The sequence below is a fragment of the Fringilla coelebs genome (genome assembly GCF_963513975.1).
Source record: "Fringilla coelebs genome assembly, chromosome: 29".
NCBI classification, from domain to species: domain Eukaryota; kingdom Metazoa; phylum Chordata; class Aves; order Passeriformes; family Fringillidae; genus Fringilla; species Fringilla coelebs.
In genome coordinates this window covers 2,015,519-2,034,980 of record NC_140055.1, presented here as the reverse complement: position 1 = coordinate 2,034,980, position 19,462 = coordinate 2,015,519, and the positions used below count along the sequence as shown (strand labels likewise).

The 19,462-nt window shown below is 55.5% G+C and overlaps 1 protein-coding gene across 15 annotated transcripts; it reads right to left on the bottom strand.

Annotated features, from left to right (window-relative positions):
• Nucleotides 1-644: 644 nt before the first annotated feature.
• Nucleotides 645-19,462, bottom strand: TPM3 (tropomyosin 3; the record flags this gene model as incomplete). Of its 15 annotated transcripts, none has more annotated exons than XM_084223251.1 (11): nucleotides 645-1,777; nucleotides 6,464-6,527; nucleotides 8,328-8,406; nucleotides 10,161-10,230; nucleotides 10,369-10,431; nucleotides 10,903-10,978; nucleotides 12,314-12,384; nucleotides 12,617-12,734; nucleotides 13,531-13,664; nucleotides 18,897-19,022; nucleotides 19,349-19,462. In XM_084223251.1, 11 exons carry the CDS (start codon nucleotides 19,460-19,462, stop codon nucleotides 1,769-1,771), a joined length of 924 nt encoding a protein of 307 aa, XP_084079377.1. The 15 variants fall into 15 exon arrangements, with proteins under 15 accessions (XP_084079377.1, XP_084079376.1, XP_084079369.1 ...); XM_084223250.1 differs by lacking the exons at nucleotides 10,903-10,978; nucleotides 18,897-19,022; nucleotides 19,349-19,462 and adding exons at nucleotides 2,308-2,428; nucleotides 11,478-11,553; nucleotides 16,852-17,028; XM_084223243.1 differs by lacking the exons at nucleotides 18,897-19,022; nucleotides 19,349-19,462 and adding exons at nucleotides 2,308-2,428; nucleotides 16,852-17,028.

Sequence of the window (19,462 nt, the reverse complement as noted above, 5' to 3'; positions counted from 1 at the left end):
CCTCCTCTTCTCCAGGCTGAGCCCCCCAGCTCCCTCAGCCACTCCTCATGCTCCAGCCCCTTGCCCAGCTCTTCTTTTCTCTGGATGTACTCCAGCTCCTCAAGGTCTTTCTTGTCATGAGGGACCCAAAAGTGACCCCAGGGTTTGTGGTTCCTCAGCAGGGCCCAGCACAGGGGACAGGCACTGCCTGGTCCCACTGCCACACCACGGCTGGTACCAGCCAGGTGCCCTTGGCCTCTTGCCCAGCTGGGCACACACCAGCTTATGTGCAGCTGCTGCCAACCAGCACTCCCAGGTTGTTTTCCAGCTCTGCAGCCACTTTTCCCTAAGCCTGGAGCACTGCAGCAGGTTGTGGTGACCCAAAGACAGTACCTGGCACTTGGCCTTGTTGACTGTCACACTACCGGATCCAGGCTTTACAGATCTCTCTGCAGAGCCCTCCAGCAAATTAACACTTCCACCCAGCTCAGTGGTCTCCAAACAGACTGAGGACCTCATCTGCACAGTCCTGCTTCTGCACTCCTGCCCTGGCAAGTGCCACTTACCCATGCCTGGTCCCACCCCCAAGGGCTGGGCACCTACACCAGTCTCCATCCCCCACAAGCCCACCCAGTAAAGCTCTGCAGCCAGCAGCCATGTGGAGGGATCAGTTTTTATTTCAAAAGACAGTAACACAATTTTTCAATTTAGTATCAAAACACTGGATATGTTTTTTTGTCTCCAGATTGGCCCCAAAAACTGCTACAACCAGGCAGCATGCTCCAACCACAAGTTACCGCGAGCGTGACAGCGCCACACTCACACCTCACAACACAACATCAGCAATGCACAGAGAGATGGCTTGTACTCAATTAAGACAATAAGAGCAGTCCTGGGCAGGAGGGAAGGCTTGGTTCCCTCCCTCCAGGTAGGCAAAAACACTTCTCCAAGGACACAAGGCTGTTGTACTTAAGTTGTTAAGTGTAACCCAGTGATGAGCAGTGAAGCTTGATGCATCAGCACTTAGTGAAGGCAAAGTCAGCTCCAGGGTAGCGATGGGTTACAGGGACAGTGGCTTTTCTAAGCCCTTCAGGTGTGGAGGGGAAGGGACACAATCCCTGTGAAGGTTCAATTGTTCAGATGACTGGCTTGGCTAAAGAAAAAAACAACAACCCCCAAAAAAAGACACCTTTCACCCAAGTTGTTCCTTCCCAACATAGAGCTACCTTAAAGCTGAAAACTGAACTGTGCTTTTGGCAAACAGCTCCTGGAAAAGGAAGTTCTCTCTACAGGCTGTCACCCTAGCCTGGCTACTCTGACTCACAGCCAGAACCATCATATCCGTTTCCTGCCCTGCCAAAGCAGGGTGGCCCAGAGCCAATTAACAGAAGATTAACACCAAATTCTAAAGCCATGAGCTCTGAAGTGTAGCTCACCAGCCTCACACGTTATTTGGAATGTTTATAATGGTCGCTACAAAAAAAGGTAGTTACAAAATGTGTACATCTCAAACATGCTCTCCAAACATTATTGCATTGTTTGCTTCCCTTAATGATGCTGTTTGAAGCTCTGCCCAACCTGGTGGCCTTTAACCCTGGAACTAAGGAGATTTGTGTTTGGTCAAGTTGGCAACAGAAAGTAAACTCTGGTCCCAGGGTTAGAGGGCAGCAGCAGCTGGGCTGGCATCGCATGGCAGAGGCAGTGGCAGGGATCCATTACATCTCGTTCAGGTCTAGCAGGGTCTGGTCCAGCATTCTTTGCGTGCAGAGATGCTCCTCTTTGGTGGATTTCAGTTTATCTGCCAAGAACAAGAGTCCACAGTTACAAATCAGCATCAGACAAGGGAGAGTCCTTTGCCAAAGAAAGCTTGTGCCAGCCCCTTCCCCACGCAGCTGCAGCGATCCTGGGGCCGGAGTGCCTGGCTGGGTGCAGCTGGAAGCTTTCAGGTTACCTGGCTCGTGTGTAGCCCTCGCCTCTCACACTGCTGGTGCTCCCAGAATGGCCACGGTGCACCTTTAGCCAGAGCTCTGGTCAGTGTTTCACATGCAGGCGTCTCTGACTGCAGCCAGCTTTTCCCAGGGCTTCCACACCTCCACAGCTGACACATGTGGCCCAGCAAGGCACCCAAGAGCAATCACCCCTGGAACTCCAGCTGGTTGTGCCCCCCTTCCCCTCAGCCCAGGGCAGGGATGCCAAGGCCAGCAGCAGGGAGCAGACCACCAGCCCCAAGGGCAGCGGGGCAGGAGCTGGGGCAGTGACAGGCAGAGTGAGGAGTGAGGGAGCTGCACCCTGCCCAACACTGCAGGCAGCTGTGCAGTCAATTCTCACATGTTCCTTAAGCCAGGAGGAGAGCAGATCAGCAGCTAGTGCTCTAAGTAGGCTTTACTCCAAAGGTGAGCCCACCCATATCACTGGAGACATCCACACGCTGGGACACTGGACAGACAGGCTGTGGAAAAATGTCCTTTAGGTACAGGCAGATTGCCAAAGCCACTCCCAACCTCCCCAGGGCCAGAAACTGCACAGAGAGAGAACAGCCTTCCTCGAGCATGAGCAACAGCAGCATTTAAATACTCCCTGCAGGCACCCAGGACACAGCTTCAGGCTGTGCATTTTGGCACTTGCTGTCAAGATGTCTGTGAGCTTTCCCAACCCATTCCAGGGCTCTGTAGCTGCACTGGGGTCAGGCCTGGGAAATTACTGCTGCCCCCAAACCTTCTCAGTAAGGGCTCCCCTAAATAGGAACATACTACAGTGTCTCACAGACCACAAGGTCAGTCCTTTATTGGTAGAAGGCATCATTCCATGCACCAGGAAATCCTACAGTCATTCAGCTAATAGTAAATTAAGTTGTAGCACTTGACAGGCAGCTTCAAGCAGACATAAGTCTAACTTCAGCCCACCCCTCATCTGGGGGTGCAGCAATTCTGGTTCCATGGAGGAGCCAGGCAGGACCCCCTGGACAAGCAAACAAGACTGGTAAAAACACAGCCAAGTCTGGGGGTGACTTCACCAAGAATAGAGGTTACCTTTATATATTAAAAAAAGCTTAAATAAATTACAGGATAAATCCAAGTGCCTCGTTAAAAAGCAGCAATTGCATAAAATTGGCAAGTCTGCCAGTGTTAATGATCAGATTTCAGTGTGGTCCACAGCAGTGGTGGTGGCAATAAGCTGTTAATGGGATTAGTGGGCCCCTTCTCAGTCACACAGATCATGCAGCATTAACTTCAGCTCGTTAGAGAGCAGGCGGTTTTTCTCAAGTTGGCTGTACAGGCGCTCTGCAGCAGCGACAGGATAAGGGAAACAAGAGGAAGAGAGAAAAAGAGAGAAAGGGAAGGTTAGTAGAGCACCAAGATGAGCACATCAAACAAGCTGTCTCCATAGTGTGTGCTTCTGAGGACAGCCAGCTATTCCCAAAGTTTGTCTTTCTCTAACTTGTGCTTCAGCCCAGGAAGATCACAGAGGAAGCCAAGTGTGGGCAGAAGTGAAAGTGCTGCCAAAGATGTGCAAAGGCAAAGAAAGGAAGAAGAGACACCAGAAGAGGAGCCTGCAGGCAGGGCTGGGCTGGACCCCAGCAAGGACAGAGATCTGGGATGTGCTTTAAGCCTGTGGAGCACACTGCAGAAAGGAGTCCTGCCACAGCTGTACCAGAAATAGCTTCCAGAGGGAGCCACACCACACTGCAGGGGCATTGACAGGGTTTGAACAGCAGGACAGGCACACCAGAAGAACTGAGAATGAAAACATCTCATCCCTGGCCTGGAGGACCCTCCTCTGAGAACATGCCTGGTGCCACACTAACAACCCAGTTAGGACTGGAGGCAGCAACTGCTTCAGGTACAGGACAGAGGGACTTGTGGAGCACAGAGTCCTCTTTTACATCTGCCCCAGAACAACTCCATGAGCAGGACACAAGCTGCCACTGCCTCTGCAGCTGTGGCCTCTGCAGTCCCTGTCCTTAGAGCCCCACAGAGCTCCAGCAGCCACAGCATCCTCGAGCACTCACACTCATCAGCACGCTTGGCCCTTTCCAGATCTGTCCCTTCTCAGGGCTGGGTGGCAATGTCCTGCCACCAGCCACAGCCAGCCACTACAGAGAACACATTCTGTATCTCTCCTGCTCGTTTGCATGGGCAGAGTCCTCCCAGCCTGATAGCTCCAATTCCTGCATTTTGGGGAATTCCAGGCAGGAAAAAAACCTTATACATCATCTTCCAGCCTGGCAGAACTGACCAGCACCACCTGCAGTGACACACAGTGTGATGCCTCTGCTGGAGGAGTGAGCCCAGAGCACAGCCTTGGCCTTGGCCTTCCCCTCTAATCTTGGTACTATGAGGTCCTAAGACTCTCAGGCACCTGTGGATGCCATGGGACAGAGAAAGAGAAATGACAAGTGTTTCTCACAGCATCTGGTGAGAATTTTTAGGGAGTTATAACGATGTGAGAACTTGTTAAGTATAAACAATCTGCAGGTGGTGTTTTTCTACATCATCTTTCTGTTCTTCTCAAGGACAATGTGTGAGGAAGACATTTTTGTTAGTTAGCCAATCAAATAGAATCTATCGTATCACTCTATTTAAACCACGTGGTTCTCTTGAATAAAACCTTCTTTTACTCTTTCTACAATCCTGCCTCCTGCCTGTTCCTGTGTCATTCTCGGTGCAAGAGTGGCAGGCACCCCCTGAAGGGGACCTACACCATTCTTCATTGCTTTCAATCTCGGAATATTTTGCTCTTGAACAAGACCTAGCTGGGTAAAATTCCAGAAAGTGGAGTGGTTTACATGGAGCAGCCAAAGCACATCACCCTCCCCAGAGTCTCAGCTCAGTCCCTCCAGTGTAACACCTGCACACAGAGGGGAAACCTCAACTTCAGCTTCACTCAGCTTCTCTCAGCTCTCAGGACCCTCTAACTGCACTTTGCTCTGCAGGAGAGGGCAGTAATGCTGATTGATTGTCCCTTCTTCAAAGCCACCAAGGGACCAAGGCACAGGCAGAGAAGCCAATGATTTCTGACCTACCACAATGGGGAAGTTGAGGGAAGTTGTGGGTACGTGGCATCCTGGCCCATGCCTTGCACAACAGCTGCTACTCCTGTGAGGGATTCTGGCTCCATGCTGCTCTGAGCAGCCCCAATGCCAGTCCCCAGACCTGAGAGATCCAGGCTGCTCCTGGCTCTCCCCAGTGGCAGAGGATGAGAGTGAACTGTGCTCAGTAGAACTTGGTGCAACAGCTCACAGCTTCCAAGCAAATATTCCTGCTTGTGCACAGGGACCTGATGATTCACCCACACAAGGCAGCAGACTGGAGTGTTTAGCATGACTAAACTTCCCAGACTTCAGGAACAGCTTCTCCACATAGAACACCTGTCCAGGTCTGCAGCAGCCACGCCTGCTCCCTTCTCTGCCCACCCCAGGGCAGCCTCATCAGCTATCCCTGCCACTGAGGGAGCCCCAGGACATGGGGAGCCCCAGGAGCTGGCCCTCCTGGTCAGTTAACCCGTGTTTGCAGCACTCCCACATCACAGCACAGCTCCCAGTAACCAGCCTGCACAGGCCCAGCAATCCAGTCAGACCAGATGCCTCCAAAACCTCCCAGGGGAACCATTGCATCACCCACCCACATTCCCATCCACCACCCAGAGTGGATTCCTTCTGGATGAGTGGGGAAAGGGCCTGCCACAGCCCAGCCTTGGATAACATTCCTGGGAACACCCCTGAGCAGAGCAGAGCAGAGCCACCAGCTCCCCACAGCAAAAGGCAGGGTGCAACCAGACCTCCCTGTGAGGAGAGTGGCTCTGCCCGAGGGCAGGCTGCCACCTCCCACCACTGACCATCACAGAAAGTGTGGGCTTGAAAGGGACCACTGGGGGTTATCTGGTCCAACCTCCCTGCTCAAGCAGGGCCACCCCAGAGCACTTGGCACAGGGTTGTGACCAGATCATTCTAGAATATCTCGAGTGAGGGAGACTTCACATGGTATCTGGGCAATCTGCTCAGTGCTCGGTTACCAACACAGGAAAGAAATTCTTCATGTTCAGGTGGAACTTCCTGGTGATCAGTTTCCATGTGTTGCCTGTCCTACTGCTGGGCACAAGCGAGCAGAACCTGGTCCCTCCTCTGACACCCTCCATTCAGATACTGACAGACAATGATGGTGACCCTATTGTCTAAAGAGCCGACAGTGGAACACTGGACTGGAAACCTTCACATTTACAGAAGCCCTGCTCCCTGATCCCACAGGATCCAGATCCTCAACTCCAGCTGCAGTTGGGTTACTGAAGAGTTCTGGGCCCCTGCTTTGTGCTCATGGGGCACAGCCACTGCCCCACATCCCAGGAGAGTCAGCCCACACTTTGAGATTCCTTGAAGGCTCCCTCCCTTCCCCACCTGCCACCAAGGACAGTGGGACAGGGGCAGGTGAGTGTGCCTAGATTATCCTGACTGCCAGTGCTGTCATGTGGAGAGCAGAAGGGCACAAACCTGAGACAGCCACGGGAAGTGTCCCATGTCATCAGAACTCTGCTCCTGGAGGGCTCTTCGGGCACTGGGGCAGATGAACCAATCCAGAAAGGAAAAAGAATTTGACCAACCACCACGAGGCAGCACATGCCATTTTGAGAGGCTGACCAGTGTTTATCATACCACATCAACCAGCAACAGCTCCAGCAGTGACACACGCCAGGCACTCACAGCCCAGTGCCAGTGCTCAGTGGGAAGCTCCATGCCACACTCCTAGAAGGACCCTGCAGCCCCCAGCCCCTGTGTGGGAGGGGAGGGCTCTGCAAAAGATTCCCTGGCTCAGATGCTCACAGCCCTGCTGCAGTGCCTTCTCATTCCTGAAGCAAGAGGCCACACATCCTTTCCCCTGGCACAGGCAGCACCTCACACCCAACCAGTTCTGCCCCAATGGAGACCAGCCAGAGCTCACACAGTATTTATTGGCTTCCATACCCTGGCTAATGACTATCAGGTGTGTGACCTCCCACTGCAAGCCAGTGTTTGGCAACCAGTGCTGGTGAACACTCCAAAGCAGGCAGGAATGAGGAGTGTCTTCTGTCAGGCACAGCTCCAGGGCCTCCTGCTTCAACCCCCAGCCTCCAGTTTGACCCCACAGGCCCTGTCTGCAAAGCTGCCATCACATCTGGGAGCCAGTGACACACCTCAAAGAAAAATCCAGCATGCTAGTGAGGTCTGTGCTCCACTCAGAGTGACACCAGTTTGAAGGCAATGCTGAGACAGTTACTCTAAAGCAGCAAGTGGTGACTAGAAACCCATTTCTCAAAAGCAACAGCCATTTATACAGGAACTGTTTTCCTTAAAAAAGGTGACATCATGCTCGAGCAAGAGGCAAGAGAAATACAAAAAGAGCTTTATGGCTCCACACAAGATATGCAGATGAGAACAACATCCTCCCCGCTCCCCCGACACAGAAAGGGCAGCCCCTCAGAGCAGGCTGTGTCTGGCACATCAGGTCACACAGAGGGAGCTTTGTTTGGGAGCAAGTGCAGCAGAACTGGGGGGCTGCTGCTGCTGCTGCTTCTGTGTCTTTACAGCACCCATTCCCAGGGATGCCCTGTGCACAGTAACTGGAAAAAGGTACTGGAATTCAGAGTGAGATGAAGAGAGCGTGAATGCCGGGTGCAGATGCAGAATAAGCCACCAAGCAGAGAGACAAATCCAAAGTGGAGTTTGGAACCACAAGACTTATCTGTGTGAGACAGAAGGAGACACTAATTTTAAGAAAAGCCTCAGTGTTTGTGCACAGCAAACTCTGCTTAGGGAACGCTGGGACACTCGTGTTAAGGCTCTTCTGTGTGGGGTGAGGACCTGGCCTCTCCTGGGTTAGTGCAAGGACCAGACGGAGCAGTTGTTAGCAGCACCCACTGCAGATCTGAACAAAGCTAAGGAGCGAAGTTGCAGAAACACACAAGTTCAGCTACTTCCACAGATCAGTTCATGATCTGGCCCATCTCAAGCCTATTGTGGCAATTCCTAAGGAATCCACCTGAGCACTATCCACAGCCTCTTCCAGAAGGAATCCTGAGACCGTGGCCCAGTGGCTCCAGCAGATGACAAAGCCACATTTCCTGAGAAAGCCTTTCCCAGTGGGAATGGGAATTGCACTCAAATTTAAGTCAGAACCCTTTCAGGCCAGCACAGCACTTGGTTACACATGCAGACCACAAGGACCTAGAGTTAGATGATGGCATGCTGGGGCTCCTTGGGCAGATCTGTAGAAGTAACCTGGACGATTCTCCAACTACAGAAACCACAGCAAACCAAGCAAGCACTGGCGGTCCAGGCTGCTGAAGCAAGAGGCGAACGCCAGCCAGCTCATATTTACATGGAAGTCATGTCATTCAGGGCGTGGTCCAGTTCCTCACTAATTGCTTTGTACTTCAGTTTCTGGGCATAGAGCTCATCTAGAAGAGGTTTAGGAGGAGAACAAAAGGAAAACAATGAGGGAAGGCAAAGAGTTCTTCCAACACTCCAGGGTGGGAAAAGCACGATGGTGTACGCGAACAGAAGAAAATGAAGTTAGATGTGGAGCCATCCCGACTCCGTGCTCATCCCCAACAATGAACAGGAGGGTTCCAGCAGCCTGAGGACCAACTGACCCACAAGTGCCTTCCAGGATTACAATCCAGCTCCGAGGGCAGCAGAGCCAAGCACTCAACCACATCACCTTGTAAAAACAAGCTGTCCAGCTAGGTCAGCAGGAACCAGTGTCAGGAGGAGCAGCAGGGAAAGGCAACTCCATCCACTTAGGGAGAAGCTTGTTACACCTAAGGAGAGCACTGATAATTGAGGTGCTTTGTTCTCACCTGTGTCTCAATGCAAAGACTGGCTTGGGAGAAGTCAGTCATGTAATAGAGCTGGGCATCAGAGGAAATTCCAATCCTGCAGGATGCAGTGAGGTGGGGGAGCAGACTGGCCACACCAGTGCTCTCCATCAGATAATGGAGTAGACAGGCAGCTCTCTGCCTCTAGGGAGGGGTGGGCCTGGAACTGTGCTGACACATCCCTGCAGAGCTGGCACAGACAGCTCCAGCTCTGTCAGCTGGGCTACAGTACAGCTGGGCATGCTGTTAACAGCCTCACAGAGCCTGGGGAACTTTGTCAGTTGTCATGAACTAGGTCACTTCAGCAGCAAGGCTGTAGACCAGAGCCAACTCTCAATCAACAGGTTTCTAGGGGAGCATGCAGGGATTTGGAGGACTTTTTGCAGTTCCAAATAAAAGCTTGTCCTGCACCATGAGGTGGCTCAGATTGCTGCTTGGCTGCAGTTCTGGAACAGCTCAGCTGACACCATTGCTATTTCTAGATAATAAACCTCCAGAGAGACTCCAGACAGTAGGATAGTGCTTTGTATCTCCAAGGGCTGGCACTAAAAGACCACAAAGGCACACCTGTGGTCAAGGTAGGAGACCTATAAGGGTTTTGGTTTACCAGCACCACCACTCCAGCCACAGCAATCCACAAAAGAATCTGGCCACAGTCCCAGATTTAAGGGAGGCAGCTGAAACCCTCTCCTTCTGTGGCCTGGGGCAAGGTTCTGCAATGGCTGGCCTCAGGAGTGTTCCTGAAGGACTGTGTGAAGGAATGGGAGGAGGAAAGGAACCCACCCTTGGCACAGGCTGACTACCCCATGGACTGAACTGCTGGGGATTTAACCTTGGTTCAGGACTCACACTGGGGAGTCTGAGTCTTCATGGGGGCTGTTTCAGACTCACTGACTCCTGTGGTTGACCTGCAAGACCCCATTTGCAGTAGCCAGCACATGCATGATGCTCTGCACACAAGTATGCTATTGGGACCAATTCTTACAAGTGCGGGTGTTTCTTTCCTATGCCACTCCTAAATGAATTGGATTAAGCTGGGGCACAGGGATCTAGTTACATTCCTGAGGACATCACTACCAAAATACAAAAGCCATCTAGATAAGGCCAGGTGTGTGGATCAAGAGCTTAAGACCTGCTGCAGCACGGGGGAACTGTTTTCAGAGCAGAGGCACAGGGCAGGACTCTTGTCAAGCCTCACCTTGGAGGCCAAGTGGGATAATGCTCCAAGTAATGAGGAGCACAGCAGCCTGTCTGCTCTCCAGCTGCCTGAGACACAGCCTGCCTTAGCTTCTCACTCAACACCCAGTGCTTGGTTTCCTATCCCCAGAATGTACCTTCCAGATCATCAATGGTCTTCTCCAGCTTGGCTACAGAGCGTTCAGCAAATTCAGCACGGGTCTCTGCCTGCCAGACAGAAATAAGCCAGTGAGTGCAACAGCTCTACAGGAAAGGGGACCAGTCCAAGGACAGGGATTTCACAACTCTTCCCAGTCAAGCTGAGGCCAGGTCACCCAGCTGGGCCATCCTGACATGCTCACTTACCTCTTTGAGTTTATCAGTCAGAATCTTGATTTCTTCTTCATATTTATCCTCTTTTTGAGAGTACTGTGGAAAAGGAGTCAGCAGTCAGCAGCCCCAGATACCTCCCTTGAGAGAGAGCCCACAACTACAGAGGGCAGCAAAAACTCCTCACTGCAGCACACATGACAGCAGAACCTTCCACCTGGGAGTTGTTCACATCCTCACCCAAATCCAACAGGACTGGGTCAGGTGGCAAGTCTCACATCATGCATGGAACACAAACTTGAATGCAGAAAAATTCTCATCTTAACATTTTAGCAGCTTAAACATCCTGGCTGATTGAGTCTGCCCCAAGGCAGGGAAGGGCAGCCAGGCTTCCCCCACCCCAGCTTCCAAGCCCTCCAATGAAATACCTCAGCCCTCCCAGCAGAGCAAGCACAGTGCTCCTGGCTTGCTTAAGACTGCAGCTGAATCATTTCCACCTCAGTGGGTGCTCTGCTGTTTACCCTCCTAGCACAACAGCAATGTTTCTGGCCCTGGGACAGGCAGCCCTACCTTCTCAGCCTGAGCCTCAAGAGACTTGAGATTGTTGGTGACATTCTTCAGCTCTTCCTCCAGCTCGGAACATTTACTGTGGGGTTTTGTAAGGAAAGGGGGGAAAAAAAGGAAAAGAAGAAGTGGGAGGGAAAGACAGGAGACAAGAAGTAAATCCACATGCAGGGAAGATCAGGAAGTTCTTTAGGAGACTGTCTGAGATCAGACTGGACAGGACCCTGCTTTGAGGCACCTGTGCAGAAAGCAAGTTCCCTCTTTGCCTCTGAGCTCATGTTTGAAATATTCTGCCAGCACATGCACGGGGCACAGAGCTGAGCAGTGAGATGTGGACACAGGTTTCTGCCAGACTTGGAGTCTCCAAGGAGAAGCTTCACTTTTAGTGTGCTGTATGGAGGGAAGCTGTTCTGATGGACAGAAGGACAGCCACCACCACTCAAAAGGGATATATATGGGCAGAGAAGACAGAATGTTCCAGGAGAGAGCGAGAGAGAGACGCAGTTAAGCTGAGGGGAGGAGCATAGTGAGGAGACCACATGAGTTTTGGTTTAACAGTTCAAGAAGGGAAAGGTTAGTACCTTTTCTTCAGCAACAGACAGACACTTCAAGTTCTGGTCCATCACTCTGATCTGCTCCTGCAGCTCCCGGCAATGACTGTTAGTGACGGTCACACAGGGGCACAAGCCAGGTGGGGGCAAGGTCAAAAGGAGCACCAGAACCACACCACCACAGAGCAAAAAAGGGTGGGGGGGGGGAAACACAAAAAAGTCAAGGTCACAACATGCACATCTGGGCGGGAAGCACAGTGCTGCTGCTGCTGCATACACACCAACTGTGTTAGACAAGGCCCAGAGCACAGAAAGGCTGACCAGTTCCTCAAGGATCAGCTAAAGCATCTGGACACATGAAAAAAGCCCAAACACCAGGATTTGTGTCTCTGCTCTGAGCAGAGGAAGCCCAGATTTCTGCTCAGCAGTGCAGAAGCCTGTAGTGGTTACTGTAAACACTTGGAGAGGCCCAGAGAGCAGCCCCAGCCACAGCTCTGCCCTCAACCACCCCAAATGCCACTTCAGTCCCTGGCCCAGGAGGCCTCTGCCACTTAAGTACAAGCACTGTGAACCATCTTGTGACTGCACACACAAAGCAGTGCTGTGAATGCTGAGCAGAGGAAGACTCTGCAGCCTCCATGACTAGGGGGTGAGTCCATGCAAAGGGGCAGAGTGTCTCCACCCAAGGCAAACTCCATATCCTAGGTGGAGCTAATCCTGTTTCAAGGAGGGAAGTGCTTTCAGTGCTTTCCTTTGCAGCCCTAAACCCACCCTGTGCTTCAGGCCTTGTGTAACAAGGTTAGCAATGCAGTGTTAGTGCCCATGCAGAGGCAGACCTGCCAGGTACATGCAAGCAGACTACTCACGACTCTGCGAGCTCAGCTCTCTCCTCAGTGCGCTCCAGATCCCCTTCAATGATCACCAGTTTCCGAGCAACCTGGAAAGGACAACCAGAGTCAAGAGGAAGGAGGAGAGTTTTGTGCTTGTAGGCTCTGCAAAGCAGTGAAGGGAAGGAATGCCTGCAGGAGCCACTGGAGCTGTGGGAAGCTTTTGGCCAAGCAGAGCACTGATGTGGCTCTGCTGAGAGCCAGGCTCTGCCCCTAGGTTTGCTGTCAGCAGGAAGAGTCTCCTGGCCCAGGTCAGCTGTACAGAGCACCCAAGGGTCTCACCTCCTCATACTTCCTGTCTGCCTCCTCTGCAATGTGCTTGGCTTCCTTGAGCTGGATCTCCTGCAGTTCCATCTTCTCCTCATCCTTCAGAGCTCTGTTTTCAATGACTTTCATGCCTCTGCCCAAAAGCAAGCACAAGGAGGGGAGATGTGTGAAACAATCTTGGACAAGCCAGCAGCGCAATGAGTTCCAGAGCATTAACAGCAGTCCCTGGAAGCACAGTACTTCTCCATAAGCCAGGATTCCTCTGAATGCAGAAGGCAGAGACCTCTGGGCTGATGTGAATACAGCAACCTCAATTGCTTGGAATTAACTGTTCTTTGGAACATTCCCCCAGCAGATCAGTGGGTTCCCAGGCCAAGGGGAGTGCAATGCTGCTGAGAACAAGCCCGGCTGTCTTAGGGACTCAGCACAGCCAAGTCAAGCACTTCCCCATCTGGAATGAAGGAAGAGCCAAGTCTTTCTATGGCAGGCCAGCAGCTGGGTCAGGCTGCTCACGGTGTGTGCAGGAGGAAGCACATCAGACAGCTGGAACTGGACCACTCCCCTCTGAATCACAGGCCAGGTCAGGGGACATCTCCCAGACAGGGAGCCTGCTGGCAGAGAGGCTGCCCCACCCACAGCCACCTTTACAAGGCAGTGGTGTCCCTGAACCCATGTACTTCTCCTCCTTTGGAGGAGGGGATGCATGGTGGCACATGGCACTTCCTCACTCCCTAGCCTCAGGTTCCAGGACAATCAAGGCCACCAGCAGCCTCAGGTTCATCAGCATTGGTTTAGCTGCTCTGCCTAAGCAGGCACTGACTCCCTCATGCAGCCTTGGTGTGGGATCTCCCCCACTCTGGGAAGCCCAAAAAGCTGATGGCACCGGACCCTCAGTGTCTGACAGGGTGCAAGCAGGAGCCCTTGCTCACCTTTCGCTCTCATCTGCTGCCTTCTCTGCCTCTTCCAGCTTCTGCAGAGCTGTGGCAAGGCGCTCCTGAGCTCGGTCCAACTCCTCCTCTACCAGCTGGATACGGCGATTCAAAGATGCCACCTCTGCCTCAGCCTGCAGGGAGCAGAGGAGGGCACTCAGCCCAGGCAGAGCAGCTGAGATCTGCCATGGGGACAGCAGCAGCACACAGGAGCCCAAAGCAAACCCAGGATGCTTCAGCCACTCTCCCAGAGGCAAGCAGCACACTTAGCTCTGCAGCCTTCCTGCAGGCTTCTCGCTGTCAGCCTGCACTGCTCTGAGTTTAGGCCATAAACACTAAGGAGATGACTTATACCAAGGGCTGCCTCTGCAGCTGCCAGGATCCTGCCAGGCCATTCATCACAGCCCTGTTTATCACCAGGCCAGAGCCTGCTGACAGCTGCCACTTAGCAGAGAGTCAGCTTACTGGTGTGATCTGGACATGAGCATTGCTTGAGGCAAACCCTCTCACCAGCAAGGTGAGAAGGATTAACATGTCCGGGGATGTGCCAAGCTGTACTGGGTGCTGGCAAGCTGGGCTGGTCACAGGTGCTGCCCAGCCCCAGGGCTTGTTGCTGCAGAGCCCACAGCCCTAGCAGAGAGCCTGCAGTGCTTGAGGCTTCCTTCCTCCCAGCAAATCACTAACAATCCAGAGAAGGAGCAAAAGCCTTCTCCAGTCTTGAGGCAGGTCAAGGAGGCTGTTCCCCAGCAACAGCTGCCTTGGTTCAGCTCACATTGGGAGCTAGTGAAACTGCTGACAGCCTGCAGACATTTGTCAGAAATGTGACTGGGGCTTTAAGGACCTGGAACACATCAGAGGCCATCCAACACCCCAACCACTGAAATCCATGTCCTAGTCAGCCTTCAAAGAGGCCACAGGGTACAAGCCAGCACCCACAGTGCTGTGCTGGCAAGAGAGATGGTGGGGAACATAGACCATGCAGCTTTGTGCTCAGTTCATCACTCGTGTGGCAGAGCCACACAAGTGCTCAGTAAGGCAATACAGCACTGCCATCACCCTGTGGCTTGCTCCAGCGTTGAGTCAGAACACAGCCAGGGCAGATACAGAGGACAGGAACTGCCCTTCAGTGCTGCTGAAAACAAAGCACCTCAAGGCCAAGGATGAAAATCCCTTCAGTGGCACTCCTCCTCTGGATCAGACCCAGACTAAACAGTCAACTAGACACTCACTGCAATCTTTTTGGGACCCTGGGGGCATGACCTGATTGGCTGTGAGGCCCCTGCTTACAGCCACATCCACTCCAGCCAAAGCCCAGGGCAGCCCAGATACTCTGGGGACTCTGACATCCCACTGGAGCCCTCTGGGGAGTCCAGAGTTGTGCTCCCCAACAGGATTACAAAGGCAGGCAGGAGTGTAGCCATTCCAGGGCAGCACTGTGATCTCCTGCAAAAACCTAGGCACAGGCACATGCCAGACTAACACGAAATATCCCAGCTGCACATAACAAAGCCCTTCCCAGCCACACCGTGCAGAGGAGGGAGGAGCAGAGTGATGAAAGGCACCAGTGTTAGAGTGGGGTCCAACACTGGTTGCATCCAGCTCCCAGAGGGGCTGTCTGAGCTCTTCCCCCCACTGGCTCTGAGGCTCCCCAGGCAGGTTCCAAAGCCAGGCTGGGAGAGCACAGAGGAGCTCCCCTGCAGGTACACCCAGCTCTGGAGAAGCCCACACCCCTCTGGTGCCCAGAGCCAACACCCACCCAGCTGAAAGGGGAAGTGGTCTGCCTGAAGAGGAGCACAGCAACACCTTAAACAGAACCAGGAAGGAGGCTGCCTGACCGCATCTTTGCCCTATTAAAGGGGCTACCAGCTGTTGAGGACCTCCTCCTTCCTTCTCCCAGGCAACAGAGACACGGCAGTACAGTGGGCCTTCACTTCCTGACCCTTTGAACTGCATCACTCAGCCCTGACTTCCTGCAGGCAATGTTCAACCCAAAAACCACCCAAAAACCACCCAAAAACCACCCTTCATTTTGAGGAAGTGCCTCTCCCCTGCTGCAGCAAGGCCCTTGCACCTCCTGTTCTGCTGCTTCTCTCTAGATACAGATGAAACTGTTAGGCTTCCCCAGAGCACTGGGTGACACTTCCAGGTGACTTTCAGACACCCCTGCTACAAGGGGCACATTCCTGTTATTCCATGCTTCCTTCACAAAGGCAGCCCTGAACCAGGGAGCACCTGGAGCCCAGCAAATCAAGGGAGAAGCTCATCCAGGTGTTCAGGACTCACCAGTGATGTCCCAAGAGAGTCAAGAGGACTCCCCAGGACCTGGGGCCAGGCAAGTCCTGGGCACCACACTGGGAGCACTGGTTCTCTCCCCATAAGGAGGTTCAGGCAGCTGAGAAAAATACGCCTGTACCCGTGACAATGCTGCTATTGCACGGAGAATTCCTTATGTGGCTGCAAAGAAAGAGCCAGCTGGGGCCTGGGAGTGGCAGGAGCGTCTGCCATGGATCTGGGCAGCAGAGCCCGATCCATCCCTGGCAGTGCCACAGCGCTGTCACCGACACAGGCTCCAGCTCTCGGGGAGGGGGCACTCAGCGTCACACTTCAAATGCAGCAAATTCATTGGAAATCCAACGAGAGTCACGCTTTGATTCGAGCAAGGACCTGCTCCGTGTCACCTCATCCCTGTCCCCAAAACGCCACCAGCCCTGCCTGTGTCCCAGGCCCAGGGGAGGCGGCCACCTCGAGGTCCTGCCCGTGTCACCTCGCCCCTGTCCCCGGCCTTTCCGGCGGTCAGCGAGAGCGCTGCCAGCTCAGATCCTGCTCTCGTCGCTGCTTCCTCCCTTTCAGGCGCTCCCAGCCTGCCTTCCCCTGCCGGTACCGGTGTGCGGGGCAGCGCAGAGCCCCGCTCGCCGGGCCGGGCAGGATGCGGGGCTCGGCGGGGCTCCTGCGCCGGCCGCATCCCGAGGGAGCCCGCTCCTTCCTTCCATCTTACCCGCGCAGCTCCGGGCTCGGGGCCGCACAAGATGGCCGGGGCCTCCCCCTCCCCCCGGCCGGGTCCTTCCCCGCTGCTGTCCGTCCCGGGATACCGGCAAGAGCGAGACAACGACAGGCCGACCCCCGGCCCCGGTGTCCGCTCAGCACCACGGGCGGGTCCCAGGGACCCAGGGGGAGCCACGGACACAGAGCGAGAGCGCCTCTCCCAGCGGACACTTCGGCCCGGGCCGGCATCCCGTCGGCAGCCCCGCGGCTCGGAGCGATCCCGGGCCCCGGGCGCGCCGCCCGCCCGGCTCTGCCCCCGCGCGGCGGCGCCGGCGGTACCTGCTCGCGGTTGCGGCGCTCGGCTTCCACCTCCCGCTGCAGCCGCTCCGCCCGCTCCTCCGCATCGTCCGCCTGCTGCTGCAGCACCTGGATCTTGCGCTTCACCGCCTCGATAGTGGTGGCCCCGGCCATGCTCGGTCCCTCCGCTCCAGCCCCGCCACCCCCAGACACCGGGACCGCGCCCGGAACGGCCGGACGGAAGTGACGTCACTTCCGCCCCGCCCCGCGGGCGCGTTACCGGGGAGATGAGGAGCGGCAGCCGCGCCCGGGGCGTGGTGGGGGTGCCGAGACCGGCACCGGGCGGGGGACGCACATCGGCACCGGCGGGAATGGGGGCACGGGGCGGGGGACGCACATCGGCACCGGCGGGAACGGGGGCACCGGCGGGAACGGCGCACCGACACCGGGCCGGGGGGAACACGGGGTGTGCCCCACGGGCACCTGGGTCCACCGGGACCCGCACCATATGGGCGTGGGGGCACCGGGACTGGCCTCATGTGTCCAGGGAGCAGGCACGGCCTCACGGGGCCCGGAGGATCCATCCGGGCTTCCCGGCCCTGCCCTACGGAGCCCCCTCACACCCGCCCCGCTCGGGCTGCCCTCAGCCCCGGGGCTGGTTCGGGCACGGTCCCGCCGCGGGCTCGGGCTCTGCCAGCCCTGGGGAGCCCCCGGACTCTGCGGGGCCTGGAGCCCACAGCCCTGCAGCACATCCTGCTCCTTCCTTCCCGCCGGGGCAGGGCTGTGGCCGCCGGGCTCCCGCTGCACTTCCATGTGTGAATCTCGAAGTGAGAAGCCTCCCGTGTCAGGGCAGATAAGGCTGCGAGGATCAGCGTTCGTCAGAGCTGGGAGCTGTGTTCCTCCGTGGATGGAGCCCCCCAAGAGCTCGATAAACGCATCACTGAGCCCTGTTACTGCTCTCATTCCCCACGAAGCCTATTTGTCAATGCTTCAAGTGTGTGGATAGAAGGGAAAAGCTCCGGGCTGCCGGCCTGAAACCCTCGGCAGCCAGGCAGGAGGGTTTGCCTGGCATGGCACATCTGGCATGGCGTGTTTCCAGGGGTGAGGTGGGAATCCAAAGGGCTCTGTTGGGCTGGAAGCGCCCGGGAGGCAGCTCTGCCCTTTCACTGCTCCAGGGTGCAAAATCTCTCCACTTCGCAGAGCCAAGGGGAAACTGGGGGACCCCCATGGGCCACCCTGGGGGCAGCAGCCAGGAAAAGGGGCTGCAGGTGAACAGAGAGGGATCCACGGGGAAGCAAGTGGAGTTGTGGTGACAGCAGGGAAAATACCAACAAGGAGCAAAGGGGGGCAAGAAGGCTGTGAGGGCAGGAAGAGCTCTGCAATGCTGCACTCGACACGAGCCAGTTCCAGTGCCGGGCTGGCCACAGCCCAGCGAGCAAAGCTGCAGAGCTCTGGAGCTCCCAGCGAGAGCAGCCCAGGTGCTGTGCTGGGGCTCAGGCACTTCCCCACGGGCACGGTGGGAGAGGACGGCTGCTGCCTTCTCTGCGTCAGAGCTGGGCTGCCTGGCTCTGACACCGGAGCCTGAGACATCCCGGCCTCTCAAGGACTGCCAGGTCCTGACAGGTGACGAGCGGGGCCTCGTGCCTCTTGATGGCAGGAGAGCGGCGGCTGGCTGAAACCCTGCACCGCTCGCACCATTGTTTTCCTGGAAACAGCGGACAACAATAGCCGGGCTGTGCAATGCTCACGCTGCCCACGAGCCCCCGCCCGCAGGGGGATGAGGGTTCTCCCCTCCTCCTTCTCCTTCTCGGAGTTCGGCTCCACCACCCACAGCCGTGACTCAGAGTTTTCTGGGGACACGTGGACCCCGTATCCCGCAGTTGGGCTGCTTGCTGCCCGGCTCTGCCCTCTGGATTCGTCCTTCACAGGACCATTCTCTGCTCCTAGGCACCTACACGGTTTTACCGGGAGCACACTGAGCCCGACAGTGACCTTCCTGTGTCCCCAGGGAATAGGGAAGGGCTGCAGTCCCACCAGGAAGGGGGGGCAAGGCAACACTCAGCTTCCACCCTGCACCCCATACTTACGTCCGCTGCCTTCTTCTCTGCCAGCTCCAGCTTCTCCTGGGCATCCTTCAGGGCCTCAGAGTATTTGTCCAGTTCATCCTCTGTCCCCTTTAGCTTCTTCTGCATGGCAGCTAGCTCATCCTCCAGCTGGAAGGACAGTGGTGTCACCACAGGTGGACACCGCTCTGAACCCCTGCACCCCAAGAGAGCCTTGCCTGCCCCATCCCAGGCTCAGCTCTGCCCCATGGAATCCCTCCTGCCCCTTCCTTGGGGCCCGCTCTGCCCCACAGCGTCCACCCCATTCCCACACCGCAGGGCTGTCCCACCCTCAGAGTGCCCTTGAGCTGAGGGATAGTGGCAGCTGTCACACTCTCATACCCCAGGCAGAGTCTCTGTTGGGTCTGGGCTCAGCGTAACCCAGCACAGGCACCCCCCACCACCCCTGGGCTGGAGACCGTGGCTGTCTGTCCTACCTGCTTGCTCCGCTCCTCCGCCTGCTTCTGCTCAGCCTCCGCCTGCTCTGCCCGGTCCAGGGCATTCTCCTTGTCCAGCTTCAGCATCTGCATCTTCTTCTTGATGGCCTCCAT